This window comes from Colobus angolensis, unplaced genomic scaffold (genome assembly GCF_000951035.1).
Source record: "Colobus angolensis palliatus isolate OR3802 unplaced genomic scaffold, Cang.pa_1.0 Scaffold190, whole genome shotgun sequence".
Lineage (NCBI taxonomy): Eukaryota > Metazoa > Chordata > Mammalia > Primates > Cercopithecidae > Colobus > Colobus angolensis.
This window is the reverse complement of record NW_012115044.1, coordinates 6,582,881-6,609,631: the sequence shown is the minus strand read 5'-3', so window position 1 is coordinate 6,609,631 and position 26,751 is coordinate 6,582,881. Positions and strand designations below refer to the sequence as shown.

At 41.0% G+C, this 26,751-nt stretch overlaps 1 protein-coding gene across 1 annotated transcript; it reads right to left on the bottom strand.

The window, feature by feature from the left end:
• Window positions 1–763: 763 nt before the first annotated feature.
• On the bottom strand, window positions 764–26,572 carry POGLUT1 (protein O-glucosyltransferase 1). The gene is made up of 11 exons (XM_011940623.1): window positions 26,425–26,572; window positions 25,622–25,712; window positions 24,079–24,222; window positions 17,752–17,887; window positions 15,050–15,171; window positions 9,826–9,885; window positions 8,259–8,358; window positions 6,181–6,239; window positions 4,503–4,670; window positions 3,651–3,707; window positions 764–3,201 (listed from the first exon to the last, which is right to left on the bottom strand). Exons 1-11 carry the CDS (start codon window positions 26,507–26,509, stop codon window positions 3,045–3,047), a joined length of 1,179 nt encoding a protein of 392 aa, XP_011796013.1. The 5' UTR covers window positions 26,510–26,572; the 3' UTR covers window positions 764–3,044.
• Window positions 26,573–26,751: the final 179 nt, after the last annotated feature.

Here is a 26,751-nt window from a genome sequence, read left to right as displayed (position 1 = left end):
AGTGACTTGTAAATATAACTCTCTGCTCCATCCACAACACCTTACCTCTGGATGCAGTAAGATTATCCCAAGAGAGGGCATGTTTAGATGCATGTAAAGATAGACTTTTGTGTATCTGTGTTTTTTTTTTTTTGGAAACAGGGTCTCATTCCCATTGCCCAGGTGGGAGTGCAGTGGCGTGATCATGGCTCACTGCAGCCTCAACATTCCAAGCTCCAGCTATCCTCCTGCCTCTTTTTTTTTTTTGTAGAGCTGAGGTCTCACCATGTTGCCCAGGCTGGTCTTGAACTCCTGGGCTCAAGTGATCCTTCTGCCTTGGCATCCCAAAGAGCTAGGATTACAGGTGTGAACCACTGTGTCTGGCCTGTTTGTGCTCTTGTTTGTAGTCAGTCTAGGGGTTAAGTGTAGGGAACTCTTGGAGGGGACCCAAATGAGTCAATTAAATTTTTTGCCCTTGGGAATTCTGGGCTGAGACAGAGTCCAATAGACAAGGGAACTGCATTATGGTAGCACCCTGGAAACAGTCAAAATTCTTGCTGAGATTCCTGGAGGTGCCCTTGCTTCTATCCTTCTAACCACTATGAAACCTTTTTAGATTCCATGAGATGCCCTCATATTCTTCTAGTAAGTTACTTTGCTTAAACTAGCAAGAGGCCGTTTCTGTTCTTGACCACTAGGAAAATCTGACCTGATATAGTAGAATAAGGTGGGTCACTGACAGCACATAGATAACACTCCCGAAATAAATAAATAAAAAGCATTATTTGTGTTATCCAAGTATCCCACTTCATTCAAATAAACTATTCTTTCCTTGAAGAAAAGCATGGCCATTAGCTCTCTGAAAAGGAAAGGGTAAGTCTGGGACTGAACTAGTAACAACAACAACAAATAAAACCTTCAAAAGTTGTGGGGAAAGAAATTATTTTCAAAAACAAACCATTTACATAGTTATACCATCCTCATATCATCTACACTGAGGTAAACAGACAAGTACAAAATCTGAATAACATTTGCTGTATTTAAAGACAAAGATGCTCTTATTGGCTCTTCAAAGGGCAGGTGAGGATTTACATTGATCCAATTCTTACAGTCTTATCTAATCCTCCTTTGGAGCCAGTAACAATCTGTATATAGGATCCAGTTAAGCCAACTGTCTCCATTCCTCCATCCAACCACCCACCCACCAGTTCTTTGGGATCTATTCTGTGTGAGGCACTGTGCTGGATCCTGGAGACATCAAGATGAGTAAAACTAGATTCTCACCTATTAATAAGTTCACAGAACAGTAGGAGAAACAGTCAAGCAACCACAGTAATGTCATATAATACAGGCATAAGCAAAGTACCATGGTAGCCCCTTACTGCCTCGAGGAATGAATGAAAGGAGTCAGAAAGAAGGTGATGTTTGAGCTAAAACTTGAAGCTAAATGGGAAACATTCCCAGGGAAATGAATCTTCAGCTCCTAATCTAAAGGATAGCAAATTTTGTTCCTATTTTAATTAGAGGAAATTAAATTCAGAGACAATGCTTACACCTAGTAGGGCCTCATAGTGACAAGGCAAAACCATAGTACAACTCAGAAATCTGGACAGACTCACAGCACCTAAGAACACAGTCCCTGTGCTTTGCTAGTACTAAACAAAACAAAACAAAACAAAACACACAAAAAAATCCAACTTTAAACATCTGCTTATTCCATGAAATGATCTTGCCAAGCATGTTCAACTTCTCTAAGAAGGTCAACAGACTTAAAATTTTGTGGAAAAGAGTTTAAAAAGCCTAATAGATTTCTGACAAATGGAATGTCTGATAATTATGTGACTGAATCTCACATTTACTAATTCTGAAACTAGTTAATACCAAATAGGTCTTAAAAGACAAAAGAAGAGAGGTGATTTCTCTGTGGAAAGGGTGGGCCTAAGGGTCAAGGATAACTCTAAGTCATCAGACTCCAGAGTTTTAATCTAAACATTTTTCTTCATTATGTTAGAAAGAGCACCCTGAGATATTAAACTACTACCCAATAACATCTTTTTCAAAAAGGGAAAAAAGGAAAAAGGAGGCACTCCAACATGGATTTGCACTAAAACAAATATCTCCTATATATTTGAAGTTGAATGCTCTTAACTACCAAATGAACGGCACATTCACATATGAAGACTTCTTGTGGTTCCTGCAAGACAGTGAGAGTGTGAATGACCCCTGCTGTGGCCAATTTAAGACGGAAAAATATTAAAAGTATGCAAAGGGTGAGGAAGAGCTCCTGCTCTATGTATAGTTCCATTAAAGAATGAGAACTACTTCCTAAATTTATTAAGAGGCTTTGTCTTTTTTTTTTTTCTTTAGAGAGACATTAAGAAGTAGGGCATGAAGGCACAAAAAGGAAACCCAAAATCCAATTGCAATAATTACTCATGCAATTGGCCTCTTTATATGTGGCATTATAGAAACCTCCTGAGTAACAGAGTTTATGGTTTTACAAAAAAGAACTCCTATATCATTGCATGGCATGGCTACTGCTTCCTTAGACCATTCAGAGAATGATCCCCAAGTATTTTTCATAAACCCCATAGGGTTTCCTACATTAAAATAAAGTGACAGAGATCACACCTAGGATAATTTCACAGTTCCAGCAATGAGTTGTACTACTTCCAAATGATGAATTTTCTGCTCCAAATAATGGGACAAAGGGCATCATCACATGGACACAGTCAGTTTCACAGTGATGGACACAAACAGGTGGATGATCTGAGGCACAAGCTGTGATTGGTCTTAAGAAAATGAAAAGTAGAGTTGGGTTCAAAATCCACGTCTCATGATTTCTGGTCCTTATTCATCCAAAAAGTTGAACTGCTTCATATCAGTGTGTTAGACACATTTTAAATCTTTCTCAAGAGTTGCTCTGGGTGCAGCATGATAAGGAAAACCAGGTATTTGGCTTGATAACAGGTATTCAAGGTATAGGTGCCAGGCTTATGGTAAGCTTCTCACCGTAGGATATCTGAGATCTGTTGCCACAGAGGACTATGGTCCTATGATGACTACTATAGTTCAGTTTTCAACATTTTGGGAATAATTTGATCATAACCTTTCCTTCTTGTTACATTGTAAGACAGGAATTTAGAGTATTCACTCAAGAGGTTCTCCCAGTAACAGGTGATGTCATCCATCTGCAAGTGGTTCCTAATAAACTGGCTTCCCCTAGAGACAAGATTTAACAAGAAAATGTTAAAGCACAGAATTTAATAATAATAACAGTGTGCATTTGAGTGCTCACCTTGTGCCAAGCATTATTCAGCATTTTATATAAATTAATTCATTTGAGTCTCAAGAACCAACCCTATGGCAATCATATCCACATACATGCATGTAGCAATAGAACTTAACATCTTTTTCCTTTAAAACAACTTATAAACAGCCAATGTTCATACCTGTTTAACTACCTCAAAGATTTTAGTCTACTTCTATAAAGCTTAGGCATATGTAGACGTGTGTATATGTTTCCCCCCAGGACAGCTTTAGTCTGAATTATCTCCATATGATGAGGATAAAATACAGATATCACCATGATAACAATATTCAGGTAACTTTGGCTAGGGCATAATGGGGATGACAAAGTGAAGTGGAAAGGGAAAATGAAGAGAACTCACCTTTCAGCAATCTCTTGAGCTACATCATCATTTGCTTTTACAAATTGTAACAGCTCTCTAAAATGAAAAGAATTTTAGACTCTGAAATATAGACCAACCTCATTAGCACTAAGTCAGAAAGACCATATAGACTGAGGTCTATGGATAATTTTAGGTATGTAGATGGTGGATTATTTCCTTAAAGCAAAGATATCAGGGTTCTCTCAAGAACAAAATAATAAAAAAAAAAACCCACACACTGATTAAAGATACCCTATTGTAGATTTGGGACATATTTGAGAAAATACAGAAGTTACATTATATATTTACATATATTTTGTATATTTATATTTTACAGTATATTATATATTTATCTTACATATTTATATATAAATATATTTTTATGTATAGAAATATATATATATACACACAGATATCACCATGATAACAATATGCAGATAACTCTGGTCCTTCTCTATACCTCTTCCTTGCTCCTCCCATCATGAGAGGAAATTTGCCGAAGCTTCACTTGAATCAGTTCTCACGCTGCATCTGAAAATCCTTTTGACAATATAGTAAGATTGAATATCCCTATCTTTAGTCTTGGAGAGATTAGAGCTTTTTAACTTCATTTTGTCTGAATGTTTCATTTGAAACCAGTATTAAAGCACTTTTTCAAATTAAATTCCACTTATAGCCTACTTGGAATAATAATGCAATACTATGTATGTAAACCAAGAGGAAAAAAAGCTTTCAATGGAAAAAAATCATAGGACTAAATGTCTTATATGACTGGTTTTAAGGCATTAAGGCATTTTAAAAAGCAGATTGGAAGGGTCTTTAGAAACTCTGCATTGGGGGATAACTGCTTACTGGACATTGGAGAGATCTGTTTTGACTGGGATATAGTGAACCCATGGCTTCAGCTGTGGATAGAAGAATTCTAGCCACTCATCACCAACATGGAAAACAAGTGAGCCACACAGGAAGAGATGTTTAAACCGGAAACTTGCAGCTACACCTCGAAAATTAAACAGATACCTGGGGAAAAAAGAGCAAAATACACTTGATACTATATGCCTGTTGCCACAAATATGACCTTTTATGCTTATTCTCCCCTCCGCTTCTTTCATGATTCCTCTCCACTCTCTTTCCACTTTGAGTTTTCAAGGACACATTGTATGTTCCTAAGGGGTTTCTATCAACTCTTTGCTTTACCAGGGCTAGGACTACAGGTTGTTCTGGGAATGTCAGGGTGAGGAAAAATAGGGAATTATTTTCTCCAGAGAGAGCTAGATAGGGTCAGGAGCTGGGTGCCGGGTAGAGTGTATACAGGGCTCAGAAGGAAATGACAGTTTGTAGATTTGGAACATATTTGAGAAAATAAATGTTCAATGGTAAACATAGAATATAAAGAGTGAAAAAAAAATTCACAAGCTTTTCTAGGCCTAATGTCTCTAACTAGTCATGGCCTCCCAAAGGCCTTGTTTTTCCTCTAGTGTACCCCATCTGCTCAAAGGTCTCCACTGCTTCCTAGACATCACCCTCTTCTCTTAAAGTATAGAGCAATGGTCCCCAACCTTTTTGGCACCAGGGACCGGTTTCATGGGAGACAATTTTTCCATGGATGGGTAGCGTGGGGGAGATGGTTTTGGATGAAACTGTTCCACCTCAGATCATCAGGCATTAGATTCTCGTAAGGAGCACACAACCTCGATCCCTTGCATGCGCAGTTTACAATAGGGTTTGTGCTCCTATGAGAATCTAGTGCCAAGCTGATCTGACAGAAGGCAGAGCTCAGGTGGTAATGCTCACTTCCCCACTGCTCACCTCCTGAGTGATAAGGGCCCTCTGGTATAGAGAGGAGAATAAGGAAAACCTAATCAATTTTCAGAGATTGCCCACAGGAAAAAAAAAAAGGCTGTCTTCTCAGCATTTCTCATGCATGCACCTGTCTCCAACCAGAGTTGCTTTCACCATGTAGATCCTACTCTGTGTGTCACTGGCATTCCTAACTCTGAGCCACCCCCACCACTGCTGCCCTCCTCTAGACCTGGTTTTACTTGTTCATCAAATTCTTAGTCCTGGAATTTTATTTTATTTCTCTTAGAGACAGGGTCTCACTATGTAGCCCAGGCTGGTCTTGAACTCTTGGGCTCAAAGGATCCTCCTACCTCAGCCTCCCGAGTAGCTAGGACTACAGAAGCATGCCAGCACACCAGGATAATAATTCTAATATTTATTAACTGAGAAATATTTATTCTAACTTCAACTATTGAGTGGGTGGGGCATATGGAGAGGTAATTACATTACTGTGATTACTAGCTGGCATGCAGCTATCTGTTGTTCTGTTCTACAGATGTTCCATTCTTCTCTACAGTCCCCGCAGAACTCAGGTCAGTGCATACAGGCCCTCAGGAAAAGCCAGTGAAATGAATTAATGCAACTTTCATTTACTCCAGCTGGGCCTTCATATTAAAGTTCTCACCCAAAGTGAAGCTATTTCAAAAGCAGTATGGAAACCAAGAGTCAGGAGTCCTGGAAATCTTACTTGTACTGGCAGTGATCGACAAGATGGACATCCTTAGCAGCTGGCTTTCCTAAGGTATCCTTTAAGTGGAAAGGAAGTTATTAGTATTAGCAGCAACAGCATTTATTGTGATCACTGTGCAGCAAGCATTGTTAAACATTTCATCAACATTATCTCATTTAAGCTTCACAATCAATATACTCAGGAGACATTATTATTCCCCTTATATAAATGCAGAAGCCAAGGCTTCGGAAGTTGAGATTTGCTCAAGGTCAATGTGGCTCTAAATAGAAGACAGAGTTTTAACCAGGGCCTGTCTGATTTCAGAGTTTAAGCTCACCTAAAGCCATGTTGCCCTCCTTTGAATTCAGATGTCACAGCCCGCAGCACACTTCACTCTGTGTAAATTATGTATGCAGAGAAGATCCCAAGTGCTGGCTGATAACCTTAAGGGTGTATACAGCCCATGCTCAAATTATGTTGGGCATGCAAAGTATTAAAAAAAAAAAAAATCAAATCATTGCCAACATTTATAGGTAGTAGGATATTTCTTGCAAAAATCCAGATTTCCAATCTTTCTTGGGGAATAAAAAGGATGATCTGGCAAACTGGGCTCTTATTAACACTTGGAAGTGTTAGTATTCTCTCTTGCTCACCTACTGATAGCACCTGCTGGTCCCTGGGGACATCTGAGTTTGAGATCCCCATGTACACTCCATCCACCTTAGTAGATGGTAAACTCCTTGATGAGAGGACAAGTTTTGTTTGCTTCTGCAGCCTCCCACAGTAGATGCTAACAACTTGTATTCTAAATGAATACATTTTTCATATTTTTATTATTTAACAAAGTTTTATAAGCTCACTTGCTCCTATCTGATTAAAAAACTGTATGAAATAATACATACACCTCAGATTTACTTAGTTTTCTCCCAAGAAGTCTAAAGCTTTTTCTCATAGCATCCTCATATGGTATATGGAAATGTCATATAAAGGAAGGTTAAGGCTTTAATTTCTTTGATTAAGGCAAAAAGCCATAGAGTTAAGAGGAGAGAGTGGACTATAAACCAATGGTCCCATTTCTGGCTTCACCTTAGAATCACTTGAAAAGTTTTAAACAAATGAAGATTCCTGGACACCAGCCCCAGAGATTCTGACTCATTTAATTTATTTTTTTAAGCTCTCTGGTTGTATTGCACAGCCAGGGTTAAGACCATTGATTTAAACCAGGGGTTGGCAAACTATGACCCATAGGCCAAATCTGACCCACTGCTTGTTTTTGTCATGGACTAAGAAATTTTTACATTTCAAATGGTTAAAAGAAAAGGCAAAAGAAGAATATTTTATGACAAAATTACATGAAATTCAAAATTCAGTGCCCATAAATAAACTTTTACTTTTTAAATTTATTTTATTTTATTTATTCTATTTTTTTTGAGATGGAGTCTTGCTCTGTCACCAGGCTGGAGTGCAGTGGCACAATCTTGGCTCACTGCAATCTCTGCCTCCCAGGTTCAAGCGATTCTCCTGCCTCAGCCTCCCAAGTAGCTGGGATTACAGGTGCGTACCACCATGCCCGACTAATCTTTGTATTTTTTAATAGAGACAGGGTTTCACCATGCTGGCCAGGCTGGTCTCAAACTCCCGACCTCAAGTGATCCACCCGCCTCAGCCCCCCAAAGTGCTGGGATTACAGGCGTGAACCACCATGCCCGGCCATAGTAAAGTTTTTATAAGAACACTGCCAGCCTCATTCATTTACAAACTGCCTATGGCTGCTTTCATACTACTGCTGGCAACTACAACAGAGACCATATGACCTGTAAAACCTACAATATTTACTATTTGGCCCTTCCTGGAAAAAGTTTGTGACCCCTGGTTTAAACCTTCAAAGTAGTGCAATATACTAGTCATAATATGGCCAGAAAAGCAATGTAAGTTTGAAAAAGAATTTACATATATGCTAATGCTGGTTCATGGAACTTTCTTTACATTCACCTCGCCACTGAGAGGAAACCTAATCTCAAATTCTACCCAGGTGGCAATGTTCTTTGAGTGAGAATGTTCACTGCTGTAGTTCTAGTCAGATGACTGGTGATTACTTTCATAGATTTCCAGGCCTGGTTTTTGGTGTACTCCGCATCAACAAGTTTTGGATTTTTCCGAGACAGAAGAATGAGAGGATCTCGTTCTGGACTTGTCCTATAAAAGAAACACGTGACATAAAACTGTGCGGCCTGTATTAGAATACTGTTCCCAATCCCTGAAAGGTGAGCAGGATTAGGACCCAAGGCAATGACTCTGCACAAATGGACAATTCACTGGTGCCGTGACAGCAGAGGAGGGGTACACTGGGTACTGCAGCATCTAGGTCGTCCAGGGCTGGTCCCCTCTGTACCTTTAGGGTTGGGGAGTGCTTGGCCCTTCTTTGTCTGCATTTGGTCTTAAAGGGTATGTTGTTCAGGTCACTATAGTCAAATCCCAGGGAATGATTTCCCTTTTAGGAAAGTTCATGTAGCTTCTATAATCACTGGTGCTTTTAGCTGTGAGGCTAGCTAGTCACCACTCACTAAAACAGCTACATGACCTTTGTTATGTAACTGTACAGTCCAGTATAATATTTAATTTTTTAAAAATGCACAAAAACCAAAGGGCTTAAAAACCTAATGACTATATGTGGAAAAATTTCTAGTGATGTTCCAAGTAGCAGAGGGTCTTGACATGTGAGGCATCATGGATTCCTTGATAATTTGTTAAGAACTATGAACCAACCTCCTCTCCTTCCTAGAAAAATGTACATATTCCCACATAATTTCAAGGGAGTCCTAAAACTCTTGAAGTCCAGACATGGTCCCCAAGTTAATTTGTGACTTCAAGATTTAAGAATCAAAGAAGTTGGTAAGAAACAGGACATAGTAGCTGGATAATCCATTTACCTCCTAAGGTCTATCTCCTAAGCGAAGAGGAGGGCGAAGAGAGAGTACAATCTCTGGCAAGGACTCACTTGCTAAAACCACAAAACCCTTCTCCCTTCACGGTCTTTTCTACTCATCTACTTCACAGATATTTATCGTATATCGACATGCTAGGAACTGTTATTGGCACTGGGACTATGGAGCTGAACAACACAGGGTCCTTCTACTACCTTTGCCATTTTTCTCTTCTCTTTCCTCCCTGCTCCCTTCTTCATTTTCAGCAGTCTCAGTCTGTGCTCTTAACTACTATTTGGCAGCCACATGTTCTGATAAAAAAGGCAGTTAAGAAATATGATGTTGAGTCCTGCTCTACATTAACCAGCAGAGTGACTGTGGCATGATCATAAGCTACTCCTAGAAACTGATCATAAGCTACTCCTAGGGACTGTAAGAAGACACCCATCTGTTGTATTTGACATCACACAATCAATGGCCAACACACTTGTGACACTATGTAAAATATCTGCTAAATGACTGAAATGGATGAACTTTACTTCTTTGAATATCAACTCAGTCAATGGTGATTTGGGCAAATAATGTGAATTATTCTCAAATCTAAAATTGTGATTCCACATTTCTTTCTTTGTTATCTTAGCTTTCCCTTTGAACTACAGAGCTTGTCATACCCTCGAGGTTACTTATATTTTACATTACTTGGAAGAATATATTTGTAAAATGTCAGAAAATAATTCACCTTGATCCTCGGAAATATGCTGTAGAGTTTTTCTTTTTCCATGGCCACTGTGCTGCTGACCTAAGAATACAGAATTTAATTAGTTTCTATATATCTTTTTCAACTATATAAGAATGTGCTTTAACCATTTCTGAAGATTAGTTCAGAGCTTCATATTTCTAAATAAGTCTAATCAAAGCTACTCAAAAGAAAAAGCCCTAAAGGACACTTTGTTTCCTTTTGCTACCATTTCATGGCTCTGGAGGTGCTATTCAGTTGCATCTACAAATCTACTCCCCATTAACAAGTTAACAACATTGAAAGAAAAGCCGCCAAACCCTGAAGGTCATGATTAGGTGTCTTTATAATTTGGCAAATGTGGATTTCCTCTGTACCTTAAGTAGGGTGCTACTGATGAAATTAATTATGTGAACAAAACTGCAAAAAATTTAAAAAGCATCAGAAATGGAATGAAAGGGAAATCACTCTCTGATTTTATGTTTTCCATAGGTGGGAAGTGTCATTAGATTTAGTCTGATATTTGAAAAGCACCGCTGTATTCTTAAAGCCAGACTAAGTGCTCCATAAAGATGAAGTCCTTGAAACTCAGATCTCAGTACACATTACCACGGCCAGCCTTCCTTACTGAAACCGCTAGCTCACAGATGCATCATTCTTAACTTGCTTCGTAGGAACCCTCCCTGCACAGAAGTCTGCACAGCATCTTCCTCCGAAAAAGGAGGGGAAGGCTGAACTGAAGTTAATGAGGGATTGGTGGGCTGTATTATAGTAATGGAAAAACTCAGGATACAAACTTTCTAGGCATAGATCCTTTTCAGATACATATAATGTCATGCTGCTTATTTTCACTCAGCTGAGAATGCTGCTCAGTATTTTCCAGGTCCTCAGACCTCCACCCTCAGCCAACCTGGCTCATCCTCTGGCCTTTTCTGGATGGATCACCTTTACCTGATTCTCCAGTCTAAGGCCAGAAGTATCTTGTTTACCCCCTACTTCTTCCTGCCCAAGCAGAGACACTATAGCACTGGATTTTTGTTGTTTTGTTTTTGGTGGAAAATATTTCATGCTCCTCATGCAAAGTTCTCATGAAAAAGCATAAAGATAAAAGTAAGAAGTCCTCTGGAATCTCCCGGTCCACAGGTAACAATGTAACGTTTTAGCCAAGAATTTCCTGGCAATCATTTCTTCATATTAGTAGCTTTCAACTGGGGGTAATTTTGCCCTTCCCTCCCACCCAGGGGACATTTGGCCATGTCTGTAGACATTTTTTGTTGTTACTACTAGGGGACTGCTACTGGCATTTAGTGGGTATAGATCAGAGATGCTGCTACACAATCCTACAGTGCTCAGGATAGCTCCCAGGACAAAGAATTATCCAGCCCAAAATGTCAGCAACACTAATACTGAGAAACTTTGCTCTATGTAACAGAGGTCACACCATACATACTGTTAGGTAACAATCATTTTTTATTTTTTTGAGACAGAGTCCCACTCTATTGCCCAGGTTGGAGTGGAGTGGCGCATCTCTGCTCACTGCAACTTCCGCCTCCCGGGTTCATGCCATTCTCCTGCCTCAGCCTCCCAAGTAGCTGGGACTACAGGCGCCCGCCACCTCGCCTGGCTAATTTTTTGTAATTTTAGTAGAGACGGGGTTTCACCATGTTAGCTAGGATGGTCTCAATCTCCTGACCTCATGATCCGCCCGCCTCGGCCTCCCAAAGTGCTGGGATTACAAGCATGAGACACCACGCCCAGCCCAGGTAACAATCTTAATAGGAAATATAAATAATAATAACAGCCAACATCTATATAGCACTTCACTATGTTACAGACATTGTTATAAGTGCTTTGTAAATATAAAATCATTCTCACAATCTTAAGAGGTAGGTTTTATCATCCTTATTTTACAAATGAGGTCCTTCAGAGGTTAAGCAACTTGTGCAGAGTCATGCAGCTAATAAGAGCCAGGATTTGAACCCAGAGCTTTTAAAACCTACACTGCCTTTCCATTCATGCACTATATTCCATTTTATAACCTCTGGCAAAGACTCACTGCAAAAATTCCATTTTACAGTCATATTATGATTCACTTCACCCTTTATTGATGGGCTTTTGGGTAGTTTCCAACTTTCTGCTCTAAGAAACAACATGGTAGTAAACATCCTTGTACAGAAATCTTTGCACACTTGTCTAATTCCTTAGGATACATTCTAGATGTGAAACAGCTGGGTCAAAGGATACACAGTATACATTTCCAATTTTGATACATATTGTCAAACTATCTAACAAAAAATGTATCAATTTATACTCAAAGTTACTTCTCTTTATTTCCTTGGTTCCTAGGGAAGCTGTGTTTAATATACATACACAGACCCAAACTGTGTATCACTGTTCTCTCTCTTTCATTCTCCTAACCTACCCATCCTTCCTTAAAAGACCTAGCTTAGGACTTGTTTCTCCAGGCAAGTGCTAACAGTGGCCACCACAGCCTGGTGCTACCCCAGCCCCCTTTTTTAAACTCTCTCTGACAATAACAAATGAAATATTTAATCTGTAAAGAACAATGAATTCTTCTACAGAGTGAAATATAAATCAGTGGGCACAAACTCCCAAAATACCAGAAAAATAGAATGAAAAATGGCAGGCAGACATCAGTGCAGATGGATAAACAAGCAGATTATTAAATTTTCAAAGTAACCAATGAATATCACTAGAGATTCCAAATGGAGGGTTCTAAAAAACAAAATGGCAATTCTATAACCACGAATAAATTCAATTGAATAAAATAGGAAGGTATCAAAAGAAAAAAAGCATTCATATAAGATTACACTTTAAAACATTCTATCTGCCTAAAAATTGTTTACTGGTTTACATGGGGGAAATGGTATTAATAACTACATGGTGGAGTAACTGGATAACACCTTGACCCCAGGAGTTTGAGTCCAGCCTGGGCAACATAGTGAGATCCTGCCTCTTAAAAATAAACAAACAAACAAATAAATAAATAAAGTGACTGCTTCATATGTACTGACATGGAAAGATTACTTAGATACACCAATAAGTTAGGGGGAAAGTTGACTAAGTTATACATATTTGTAAAATTTTATGAGCATATATAGGTTTCATAATCAGTTAAAATGTTTTTAAAGATTTTAAAAACAAGGCAGCTGCATGGCAGGTGGGAAAAGAGCTACAAAAAGAGGAATGTGAAAAGGGTATTTGCAAGTACCTGAGGGGGTGGGGTGGGGGAAAGGATTAGAAAACCAAGGCCAAGGCCAAGAATAACTTAGGGGAAAAAAAGTTTAAAACCTTTTTTCCAGCTTAGTGTGGTGGCTCATGCCTGTAAGCCCAGCACTTTGGGAGGCCAAGGGGGGAGGATCACTTGAGCCCAGGAGATTGAGATCAGGCTGGGAAACATAGCAAGACCTGTCTCTACAAAAAATTTTAAAAAACAACCAACAAACAAACAAAAAAACCACACCTTTTTCCCCTGTCTCAAAATTATGTTCAAAACCCAAAAATAAACAAGGAATGACAGTCTCAATGTCAGGAAAACACAAGGAATATTAACCAGTAAAGAAGGTTGGAGAAAGCACTTGGAAACCAGGACTTTAGGCCTAGATTTGCTTCTGACCTTGACCAGATCACTAAACCTTTCTGTGCCTTCATTCCCTTATCACTGAAATAAAGGGCTGGACAAAGACAATTTCTAGTTCCAGTTCTGTAAAATATGAGACTGTTACTATTTTTTAAAATTACCAAATTATACCCACTGGAGAAGTTTGTTTTTTAACAAAGGGCTCTACCCACCACTGAGGACTGCAGCCCTGTACGTTTCTTCAGGAAGGGAATATTCCCTTAATCCTCTTTGAATCTTCAGCCACACTTGGGAGAGTTGATAGGTATTTATGGAAACAAGGTTGAATTGTTTGCTTTCCTTATACCTGAGAGAAGGTCTATAATGACTGTGTTTCTGGAAGTTCCCTAATTAAGCACCAAAGTTGTCTGAATCATGACGTAAAATGTAGCTAGGTAAGAAATACCTACAGCTTGGATGAGCTACACAATCTAAATTCTGAAATGACAGCAGGATGGAGTCAACAGGCCAAGGCATGTCTCAGTCATGAATCAGAGAGGATCTGGAATAAGCTTGTACTTGAGATGCTTATGGGACATTTATGCTCCCTCAGCCCTGCCTAAAGTATTTAGTTCTCAACTGCCAAGTACGTTTATATTCTTCCAAATAATTTTCTATCCCCCACATGACACGGTCAGTCATTTTTTCTTACTATGAAAGAACGCACTCTTATTTAAAGAATCTTAAGTATAGAAAAACTGAAAATACTGACTGGGCACAGTGGCTCACACTTGTAATCCCAGCACCCAGTGGGTGGATATCTTGAGGCCAGGAGTTCCAGACCAGCCTGGTCACCATGGTGAAACCCCCCATCTCTACTAAAAATACAAAAAATTAGCCGGGTGTGGTGGTGCATGCCTGTAATCCCAGTTATTCAGGAGGCTGAGGCAAGAGAATCACTTGAACCTGGGAGGCAGAGGTTGCAGTGAGCCGCGATAGCACCACTGCACTCTAGCCTGGAGACAGAACGTGACTCTGTTGCAAAAAATTAAATTAAATTAAATTAAATTAAAAAAAGAAAAATTTAAAATAGAAAACAAAAGTCTCATACAATCCCTTGCAAAGAGGCATTGCTGATAGTTTAGGATGGACTATTCAGCCCTTTTCTATGGATATGTAAACATTATTAGACATATACAAAATTGTGTATGTTACAGTTTTCTGTCCTTAATTTTTAACTTAAAAATTAGTTACTTAAAAGTAAATAGGCTGGGTGCGGTGGCTCAGGCCTGTAATCCCAGCACTTTGGGAGGCTGAGGTGGGCGGATCACCAGAGGTCAGGAGTTCGAGACCAGCCTGACCAACATGGAGACACCCCATCTCTACTAAAAATACAAAATTAGCCGGGTGTGGTGGCGCATGCCTGTAATCTCAGCTACTCAGGAGGCTGAGGCAGGAGAATCACTTGAACCTGGGAGGTGGAGGTTGCAGTGAGCTGAGATCGTGTCATTGCACTCCAGCCTGGGCAACAAGGGGGAAACTCTGTCTCAAAAAAAAAAAAAAAAAGTAAATTATTGGTTATATTCTATGGTTTATTTCAAAAAAACCCAGAAAGAGGAAAAAATAAAACTTCTTTAAAGGACCTACCTTACCAGATCTTCTCTGAAGAGGTCCCACCGTCCAAGACCTGTAGGATAAATTGGCCAAACAGCAGGTCCCCCTTCCCAGAATGTCCAAGCAGGATACATGATATCATGGTACTCTGATGTCTTCAACAAAAACAGACAGGTCGTTCTAAATCAGTCTTGGAACAGAGTGAAAAGAGGCAACTGCAATCATGCCACTGGATCTGGACAGCCTTGGTTTAGTGTCACACTGCCAAAGATATATTTTCCCTATTTTCCAAAGTCTAGCCTGTAGACATTAAAAGGCAAAAGTGACTATGGATTAAAAGTCATGGGCTCACTGAATTCCAGAATTTAGAATCACATTAAAGGTCAACATTTTCAGTTCCCCCAAATTCTGTTTTCCTAGAGGATGTATACTGTTAAGATTTTCAATTTAAGGAAACAATATGCCCAATTCTGAAAAATCACAGAGCTCTCTCATTGCTTAACTATTACACTTAAGAGTTTACACTGTCTTACCAGTTTTTGGTTATTTCCCAATGGGTTTTTTTGAGAGCAAGAGCCAAGAAATACAGTGCAATGGTTAAGAGTGTGGGCTTCTGAGGTGGATCATATGGGTTTGGATGCTGACTCCACCTCTTTACAGCTCTAGGCAAGTTTTTAATGGTTCTATGCCTCAGCTTCCTTATCACTATAATGGGGGAAACAATAATATCAATAATATGATCTACCTAAAAGGCTTATTTTGCATATTAAATGAGTTGATACACGTAAAAATCTTAGAACAGTATCTGGCACATTTTACGTACTTGATAAACATTAGCTAGTGTTATCTCATACTATGGCACTGTCGGGCTCACATTGATTGGTCAATACATTCTTGGTTATTCATCGATCAGGGTCAGAAGTATGGATGAGCAGAATGAGAGGAAGGGGTGTTATCACATATCTTTTCAAAGAAGTTTGAGGCTGGGCATGGTGGGTCACACCTGTAATCCAAGCACTGTGGGAGGCCAAGACAGGTGGATCACCTGAGGTCAGGAGTTCGAAATCAGCCTGGTCAACATGGTGAAACCCTGTCTCTACTAAAAAATACAAAACAAAACAAAACAAATAGCCGGGCACGGTGGCAGGTGCCTGTAGTCCCAGCTACTCGGGAGGCTGAAGCGGGGAATCGCTTGAACCCTGGAGGTGGAGGTTGTAGTGAGCCAAAGTCGCGCCACTGCACTCCAGCCTGGGCAACAGAGACTCTGTCTCAAAAAAAAGAAAGAAGTTTGAAACCATATGTTCCTTTTTTTTTTTTTTTTTTAAATCCACCTGCCTCGGCCTCCCAAAGTGCTAGGATTACAGGAGTGAGCCACTGTGCCTGGCCTCCATTTGTTCCCTTTTTATGGTTACTTCTGTTAAAAATCTGGCCACTGATAAACCTCTAACTCTACTGTTTCTTCCACTGGAAATACATGCACAATATGCTGTTTGCTGTCTCTCAAATATGTAAAAAAAATGATGTGATTCCTCAAGCACCTTAAACGTAACAGCTATTCAATAGAAGCTGCACAATTAACTATAAAGTTGACAGAGTAAAACCCTCCCTTGGAAACTAGAAGTCACTGATTTAAAAAACAGGAGGGAAGTAAAGATGAATGGGAAGTTAGTATACTGATGGTCATACTTCATTATCCACAGAAACAATAGATAGATAACAAACACGAAGTCCCTACTGACTTACATGGGAGCCTCTATCTGTTCTTCTGGGTGAGTTTCACGACAAACAATGGAACCAAGCACTTTTGAGAAATGAGGCTAGATCATGGGAAATGCAACACAAATGTGGCCTCTGCCCACTTGCAACACAGGAAATAAAACAAGTCTAGGGAGAAAGTAAACTGTGATAAAGAAAAAGTGGGGATAAAAGGTCCCTCTGCTTTTTTGGACAAACCAAATCAGAGATAGTGTCCCTTTCCCCATATTCCATGAGGTTTTCCTCAATTCACTCTTACCCCACAGAATCTTCCATCCACTCTTTTCTAGCCTTCCCACCCCCACCCCCAAATGCTTTCCTTGTCTCTGGGGAACCAAGGCCCATCCCTGGCAATACAACATTTATATGAACCTGAGCACTGACAAGATATTCCTTGCCCCCAATTCCCTAAGCCCACAGGTGTGTCCTAGCTACTCCAATCTTCCCTAGGTTATCTCTGGCCTATCCCTTCAATGCACTGCTTGCACACACACCGTGTGGAGTTATCTGGCACCTTCAGGTTCACTTTTAGCAATGCTGGGCCCCTGGAATATGGTGACAGATGGGACAGATGATACCCAGCACTATGACTGAATATATACATAGTAGGAGCTCAATAAACTTTTGGAATGAAGGTGTTCCCTAACTCCAAGCTTTCTTGGACTCCTTCCTCCCATGCTCTGTAGGATCTTCGAGACCCACCTCTAATTCCTGTAGGTTTCTCAGGCCTCTCACGCCCTAGCCTCCATCTCTAGCCCTACAGACACTCAAGCAATCTTACATGACTTACCGGTTCTCAACTTCCTCTTCTGTCTTTTTGCTCAATCACTGTGACGCTAATAGAGACACAGACCCATTTCTGTACCTCAGTCCTCATCCTTACCATTGCCCATCAGACTGTGACATACAGGACAATGATCTCACGCTCATAACCTAGAGGACCACCCTCCATCCACCCATGTGGCTCTCCCTGCACTTACCTTACTGAAGGAGAAGACTGGGATGGCAGGCTCCATCCATTTAGGAACCTGAGGATAATCTCGTACATTGATCACCATCTCCATGTCAGGGAGACGCCCAATCACTTCCAAAATAAAGTGCTCAACACCACTACACCTGTCAACCAGACATACCATAAATTCAGCAGAGCAGTGCCTGCAGGCTCTAGGACAAGGTGATGTCCCATTCACATTTTAAAGTAAGACAAGCCAGTGTTCCAGATCATCAGCCTCCTGCAAAGTCCCGTGAAAGCAATGCTTCTAAAGGGGTTATTCTGCTTTTTTGTTTTGTGCAAGTTCACTCCTAGCTAAGCTGCTCCAGCTTAAAATACTTAATAAAATTTTCCAAATAAATCATCATAGCTTTGAAGGGAATATTATGCTACTTCTACCACTTTATTCATTCTTCTTTTCTTTATTTCCCTTATATGGCATAGTTTAATCAGTAGACAAGATACAAACTCTCGTAACAGCTGAAATAGCTAATTTTCTACCTGTGTTCCTTTGGCTTTGCTTCTCACAAAGACACCATTTTTATTTCCATTATAATTAAGTCTCCTAGTTTATGAGAACAGATAGAAAACCTTTCATCATCTTCAACCTGAATAAAGAACACTATCAAAATCAGTTCTGCAAGCCAGAAAAAGTATTACATACGTAATCATAAATACCGTAACATAGCTTTCTGACTAGATTCCCGGGCATCCTCAGAGGATTTCTTGAAAGAAAAAGAAGATACACTGACAGTTTAGCTGGTTTCTGCCTCATTCTTTGAGGTCCTGACCAGCACTATGCTAGAGGCAGCATTCAAAGGTTTGATCAAAATTTCCTGGTAGCATGGAAACGACTGATTTAAAATATTGTTTTACTACTTGGGAGACTTAGGCAGAAGGGTTCTTTGAGCCCAAGAGTTCTAGACCTGCAACATAGTGACACAGTAGGCAATGTAGTGAGACCCCCTAGCAAAAAAAAGCAAGTGTTTTATATATAGGGAGATAACTGCAAAAAATATCAATGGTTCACAAACATAGGAAAAGATGCTCAACTGTATTAATAATAAAGAAATACCAATGAAACTAGATACCAATTTTACCAATCGGATTGACAAAGATCAAAAAGTCCAATAGTGCAGTGTTGGTGAGGGTGTGAGATCTATTCCCAGCATATGATATATGAGCTATGGAAGTGTTTAGCCTCTTTGTAGGACAATTAGCTTCTGTTTACCAAGATTTCTCTTTTTTAAAAAAAATTTTTAAATTTGAGGCAGGGTCTCTTGCTCTGCCACCCAGGCTGAAGAGTACAGTGGCATGATCATGGCTCACTGTGGCCTCAAAAATCCTAGGAGCAAGCAATCTTCTCACCTCAGCCTCCTGAGTAGCTGGGACTACGGGTGTGTGCCATCACACCTGGCAAGTGTATGTGTGCGTGTGTGTGTGTGTGTAAAGACAGAGTCTTGGTATGTTGTCCAGACTGATCTTGAATTCTCGGGCTCAAGTGATCCTCCCACCTCAGCCTCCCAAAGTGCTGGGATTACAGGTGAGAGCCACTGTGCCCAGTCTATCTATCTATCTATCTATCTATATTTTTTTTTTTGAGATGGAGCCTCGCTCTGTGGCCCAGGCTGGAGTGCAATGGCACAATTTCAGCTCACTGCAACCTCCGCCTTCTGGTTTCAAGTGATTCTCCTGCCTCAGCCTCCTGAGTAGCTGGGATTACATGCACAGGCCACCATGCCCAGTTAATTTTTGTATTTTTAGTAGAGACAGGTTCTCACCAGGTTGGCGAGGCTGGTCTCGAACTCCTGACCTCAGATGATCTGCCCGTCTCGGCCATCCAAAGTGCTGGGATAACAGGGATGAGCCACTGCACCTAGCCTATTTATCAAGATTTTAAAATGACATTAATTGGCCTAGTTATTATACTTCTAGGAATTTAGCCTACATATATATTTACATGAGTGTTCACGGTAACAAGGATGTTCACTGCAGCATTGCTTGCATTATCCAAAAAGCAAAGGGATGTGGTGAGGGATAATCTAAATGTCCACTGATAGAGGGGTGAATAAAGAAATCCATATAATAAACTATTATGCAGCCATGAAAAAGTGAGGTGTTCTCTATGGACTCTTATGGAACAATCTCAAAATCTACTGTTATATGGAGAAGAAACCTAAGTGCAGAACAGAAGATAGAGCACGTTTTAGTTTGCTGATAAGTCTAGATGCTTGTATATGTATAGACTATTTCTAGAAGGATATACAAGACACACAATTCTTATCGTTTTTTGAAAAGAGGTCTCAGGGACTAGCGGTCTGAGGTGGAAGAGAAACTTCCTTTTCACTGAATGTCTTTTGGAGGTATCCAAATATTTTAGCATGGTAAAATAGTCATTGGCTGCCTGAAGGTGGGGCATGGGGAGGAGAGGGAGACAGGGAGATGCAGGAGAGACGGACTGCAAAGAGGCAGCCAGGCTCCAGCCTGGGTGACAGAGCAAGATTCCCTCTCAAAAAAAAAAAAAAAAGGATCGTATCTAGACCTAGAAAGATATTATTTCTAGCTATATAGGAATCTTCAAGATATCATACCACTGTGTGTATTTCATTCAGGATTGTGTTTTGGAATACTGCATTCAATTTGTATTTTGTCCCTCTCTGTTTTTTTATTTTACCATGCTAAAATATTTGGATATTTTACATATCCAAAGTGCATGTAACATTCTTTGACACTAAAAGAAAAAAAATCTAGTTAAAAAGTTTTTAAAAAGTTGCAGTACAACTTATACATTACAGCTAAAACACTCATATTTCTTTCACATTTGGCTTTTAATTTAATTTAATTTTTTATTTTTTGAGATGGAGTTTCTTTCTTGTTGACCAGGCTGGAGTGTAATGGCGTGGTCTCAGCTCACTGTAACCTCTGCCTCCCAGGTTCAAGCAATTTTCCTGCCTCAGCCTCCCAAGTAGCTGGGATTACAGGTGCCTGCCACCATGCCTGGATAAATTTTTTTGTATTTTTAGTAGAGTCGGGGTTTCACCATGTTGACCAGGGTGATCTTGAACTCCTGACCTCAGGTGATCCACTCACCTCAGCCTCCCAAAGTGCTGGGATTATAGGTGTGATCCACCATGCCCAGCCACATTTGGCTTTTAAAATAGTACTCTCTTAAATAATTCCATTTATAGAAAACTCTAGAAAATAATCCATAATTCGAGAAAGTAGTCATCAGCTGCCTGAAGGTGGGGCATGGGGAGGAGAGGGAGACAGGGAGATGCAGGAGACAGGGACTGCAAAGAGGCAGAAAGAATATTTTGGTTGTGATGGAAGGTTCATTATCTTGGCATAAACATACATGAAGACTTAGTGTACACTGTAGGTTTTATTTTTAATTGATAAATAATAATTGTATATATTTACAGGATACAATGTAATGTTTTGATATATGTTTACATTGTGGAATGAGTATATCAAGTTAATTAACATAGCCTCATATACTTTTTTTGTTGTGGGAACATTCTATACTTTACATGTAATTTATGTTAACCACACCTCAATAAGGCTGTTATTAAAAAATACCATTACAACTCAGTTTTGAAATGACTTGTCTCTAGAATTAGATAAATCTCTGGTTCCTCTGCTCATCCTTGAAATGTGGAGTTTATATTTTATTTTATTCAAAACTGAATTTTTAAAATGTCACATAGGTTTCTGAAACTGGATAGATTAAAAGTATCTAGACCTGCCTGTAATCCCAGCACTTTGGGAGACTGAAGCAGGTGGATCACAAGGTCAGGAGTTTGAGACCAGCCTGATCAACAAGGTGAAAACCTGTCTCTAGTAAAAATACAAAAATTAGCCAGGCGTAGTGGCGGGCGCCTGTAGTCCCAGCTACTCAGGAGGCTGAGGCAAGAGAATCGCTTGAACCTGGGAGGCGGAGGTTGCAGTGAGCCGAGATCACGCCACTGCACTCCAGCCAGCCTGCATAACAGAGTGAGATTCCCTCTCAAAAAAAAAAAAAAGAATCATATCTAGACCTAGAAAGATATTATTTCTAGCTATACGGGAATCTTTGAGATATCATACAACTGTGTGCATTTCATTCAGTATTGTGTTCTGGAATACTGCATTCTATTTGTATTTTGTCCCTCTCTGTTTTCCTTAGTTGTACGTGTAGCTAGGATAGGGAACTTTCAGTGTCATTGGAAATATACATTACTTTATTGCTAAAGAAAGGTACTGTACTCCCTTCAGAACATTTCTAAGCTCATGATTATGATCAAAATGTTCTGAGCTCAGGAAGAAGAGAATTGTGCCTTTCAGAAACTTTGAAAGCATTTCATTTCATTTGGCAATTGTTCAGCAAACTATTAAACATTGGGTAAGCTTTCAAAGTCCAACAATGTCTATATTCTTATTTTCTTTCTCATTTGTGGAAATTAAAAATTGCCCCAGGCTCACAATTTATATTTAAAGTCTCTACTATTGAGTCCCAAATAATGAAACAAATGTCTGTTTAAAATACCTTAATTATTTTTTCCTCTACAACCTTATTTCCCCTGATATCTGATAGCCAAAGGGTAACTGATTTCCTCAGGGTTGTGGGATATTAAATAATCTTTCTTTTTCTTTTTCATTGTTCTTATGCCACTTTTTTTTAATGTGGCATTAAAAATAAATGTTCTTATGCCATTTATTTTATTAAATAAATAAAATAAATTATTATTTATTTGAGACAGGTCTTGCTCTGTCACCCTGGCTGGAGTGCAGTGGCATAATCATGGCTCAGGCTTACTGCAGTCTTGACCTCCTGGGCTCAGGTGATCCACTCACTTCAGTCTCCCAAGTAGCTAGGACTACAAACACATGCCACCACACCCAGCTAATGTTTGTATTTTTTGTAGAGATAAGGTTTTGCCATGTGGCCCAGGCTCATCTTGAACTTCTGAGCTCAAGCGATCTTCCTGCCTTGACTTCCCAAAGTGCTGGGATTATAGGCACAAGCCACCATGCCCAGCCTGTTTTCCTGTTTACATTTATTTATTTATTTATTTATTCATTCATTCATTCACTCACTCTTGCTGCCCAGGCTGGAGTGCAATGGCACAATCTCAGCTCACTGCAACCTCTGCCTCCCGGGTTCAAGCGATTCTCCTGCCTCAGCCTCCTGAGTAGCTGGGATGACAGGCACGCGCCACCACACCCAGCAAATTTTGTATTTTTAGTAAAGACAGGGTTTCTCCATGTTGGTCAGGCTGGTCTCGAACTCCTGACTTCAGGTGATCTGCCTGTCTTGGCCTCCCAAAGTGCTGGGATTACAGGCCTGAGCCACCACACCCGGCCTTGTTTACATATTTATAACAGTAAATATTAAATTGTTACAAAGTTGTTATTAAATACAAATAATATAAATCTTTATGTACAAATTGATAATTTTTTTGCAACTCTGCACATTTATTTTACTTTTAATGACAGAATAGGGATTGTTTAGAAAGATGCTCTTACATAAGGGAATATTATGCCCTCTGAGTTTTGTATCTTCTAATTTTATAAAGATTTGAGTTAAAAAAAAAAAAAAAAACTCCAAAATGCAATGCTGCCTAAACCCAACCTCCACGCTCAGCCCACGACCCTCCCTGCCTACCACCCTGCCTTCAGCCAAATGACATGGCACCTCGGGTCTCACACCTGAATTTCTGAAGTCCTGGCTGGCGTAATTTGCAGCACTAGTCACTCCTGTTTTTTAGTTTTTATATTTTTTTATAGACAGGGTCTCACTCTGTCATATTATTTGCCACTCTGTCAGATTATTTGTCACAATCCAGGCTGGTCTCAAACTCCTGGGCTCAAGCAATCCACCACAAAGTGCTGGAATCACAGGTGGGAGCAACCACACCCCATCTAGTTACTCCTCTTGACTCTACCACCTCCCCTTGAATATTCAGTATCTAGAACTACACAGGCCCATGACAGACATTCAACCAATTCCTCCTCCTCCTTCACTCCAGCTCCCTCCTGCTAGGCCTCATCGGCCTGTATCCTGCTGCTACTGTATCCCAGGGAAGAAGCAGAAGAGGCAGAGCCACCACCAGTACTACCAGTGATGAGCCAAGTCTCACAGAGGAGACAGGCTTTGAGAGTAGCTCGCAAGAAAAATTCCCAGGCAAGGAGAAGAGCTTGTCACTATTTCATAGTCTGCCTGAAATGGGAGGGGGGATCTGCTTGCTAGTCCCATGAATTGGCTCCTCTATAAAAGGGTATCAGGTAAGCCTATATGTAATAAAGTCAGAAGATATATCTACCTCGTAACTCTTACCTTGAGGGGAACATGCAGTCATTTTCCCGGTATAGCCTGTTCTTAATGATCTGATAGTGGGTCCCTAGCTTCCGTCTGACTACCTCTGCCATCATCTTCCTGGAGATGCCTCCTCGGAAAGGAGTTAGATCCTCTTCTATGACACTGGGAAAGAATGGGAGTCATCAAGGAAAGCAGGCCAAGAGAGTGGTGCCATTCCACCTACTTCCTAAATGCATTTAGGTTTTGTATTAGAGAACACAGTAAGTGGAAGGAAAGAATCAAGGGTGAGAATGAGCCCCTCTTCCCTAGAAGCCCTGTAGGTAATCTGAAACATCAATGGCAATAAAGCAATAAAAAGTAAAAAGTGGGTCAATGTCTCTTCTTCCTCCCTCCATCTGGATTGCCCCTCCCTTGGCAGTTCTGTATTCCTCTTTCACCACTCATGCCACACCTGTGTCCTTCTAGTCACTTCAGTCCTCCTGGCATCTCCTCCCAATCCCACAGGAGGTGAAGTTTCTGCCTTACAGTATAGCAAGTATAACAAGACTCTCTTGTTCTGGTCTGTCTGGTCCACGCTCTCCCCAATACCCCCTTACTCTGATAGCCTGACAGCAGTAACCAAAATTACACTATTTTATATTCCTTTTAAAGTTGAGTGCATAGTAAGTTTTTAATAAGTATAAGCATCCAGGGAATTTTTTGAGGAGTCAAAAATAACATAAAGCGGAGCTTAAAAGACCCTGTTATTTAGCTGATGAAGAATCTGAGACCCAGAGGAGTTGAAGTGGCTTGGCACAGGGGTAACCAGTGGGAGTACCGGCACTAACACCCAAGTCTGTTTTCAGAGTTATCTATCTACCATACCTCATCCCGGCCCTGAGGTGCATTCTCTCTCTGAGACGGAGTCTCACTCTGTCGCCCAGGCTGGGGTGCAGTGGCGTGATCTGGGTTCAATGCAACCTCTGCTTCCTGGGTTCAAGCAATTCTCCTGCCTCAGCCTCCTGAGTAGCTGGGACTACAGGCACACACCACCACGCCCAGCTAATTTTTGTATTTTTAGTAGAGACAGGGTTTCAACATGTTGGTCAGGCTGGTCTCGAACTTCTGACCTCAGGTGATCCACCGGCCATGGCCTCTCAAAGTGCTGGGATTACTGGCATGAACCACCATGCCCAGCCTGACGTGCATTTTCTAAAGATAACCATCATGAAATTTAGGACTAGATTCAGCTATAGATGGGTTTATTTCCTCAACAATATTTATTGAGCACGTACTGAGGGCTAGCACCAGGGAGACAACAACAAATAAGACACAGACCCTGACCTCAGGAAGCTTGCAGCCCAGTGGGAAAAACAGATGCACATGCACTGAATCCCACAGCCAGTCAGTGGTTAGGCTGAGACCACCTGAGCCTTTCCCATCCCAGAGCATTTTTATTCCCTAGAAAGAGAAAAACATCCTTACCTTTCTGACCACTGCAACCAAAATCTCTCGAGGATGTTAGAATACTTCCTGTGACAGCAACTAAACTCTCAAAGACACATCAAAGAAAATAACTCACCCATGGTAGCAGCTGCAGTTTTGACTGGAACATGGTTCGTAATTCTCCAAAGACCTGTTAATTTGGTCAATAAATACTTTCCATTTTGAACCTTTAAAAAGTGAAGTAAATGAGAGTTAAAAAAAAGTCTCCTGAGCGTTATTTGCTAACACCACACAGGCAGAAGCAACAGAGGACCAAAACTTTCAGAAATCCCCTTCCCATCCAACTGATGGAAACGAAACGCCAGGGAGGAATTTTTGTGTGTGTAACTCACACTTATGTCAAGTCTGTTCCTCTACCCGGGTGTCAGGTGTCCAAGAAACTGGAAAATTCCCAAGCTTAACGCCCAACCGTCAGAATGCTATGGATAGTGACGCGGACTATCACTTTCTACTAATCAAATTGAACTCCACAAAGAGGATCAGTTAAAAGCTACAGACATTAAACCCCTCTTCTTGTCTTCTGGCAACGCATATACACACGCGCGCGCGCACGACATTCGCCCCCATCCCCGACCCTCAGTGCTTCAGGCAGGTCCAGAGTAGCCAAGCAGTGGCAACGCCTCCTGCGGGTGAACGGGGAATTCCCTCTCCTCCCTGTCATTCTGAATTCTGGGGGATGGGTTACTCTCCAGCGTCCAGAGCAAGAGCAGAGACCCCGGCACCTCACTCTCCGCCGCAAGGCGCCCCGGTGCCCTCTGCCCAGATCCTAGCTACGGCGGCCACAGCATCTTCCTGGGCGCCGGCCGCGCAGAGGAGCGCCTCGGGACTACGACCAGACCACGAGCCCAAGGGGCAGGCTCAGCACTGCCCGGAGCCCACCTGACTCCTTCTGGCGGCCCTGCGCTGGGGGCAGGAGGAACAACAGCAGCCAGAGCCGAAGCGGCGAGCTAGCCCACCACTCCATCGCCAGCCGACCTACTGCAGATTCCCCGCCGCGGCGCTGGCGGAAGCGCGGCCCCGCACAAAGATGGCCACCCTGCCTCCTCCCCCCGCGCCCCTCCTCCAGTCGCCTTGAGGCGGAGTTTCCCTGAGAAGGCTGCGCCAGGAAGGTGGGGAGAATAAACCAATGGACCAGTTGCCTATCCTCCTTCCCTGGCATCCCTGGGAAAATAGGTCTGCAGCCAGAAAACTGAAGGTCAGAGAGGG

Bases quoted from the DNA above. Each gene is read 5' to 3' on its own strand.
- POGLUT1 (XM_011940623.1), bottom strand. From the start codon at position 26,509: ATGGAGTGGTGGGCTAGCTCGCCGCTTCGGCTCTGGCTGCTGTTGTTC. The intron at 9,886-15,049 runs GTAGGTCCTTTA...CTGTATTCTTAG, and splicing joins TTCAGAGAAGATCTGGTAAG to GTCAGCAGCACAGTGGCCAT. The intron at 3,202-3,650 runs GTGAGTTCTCTT...TCTTGTCTCTAG, and splicing joins GCTCAAGAGATTGCTGAAAG to GGGAAGCCAGTTTATTAGGA.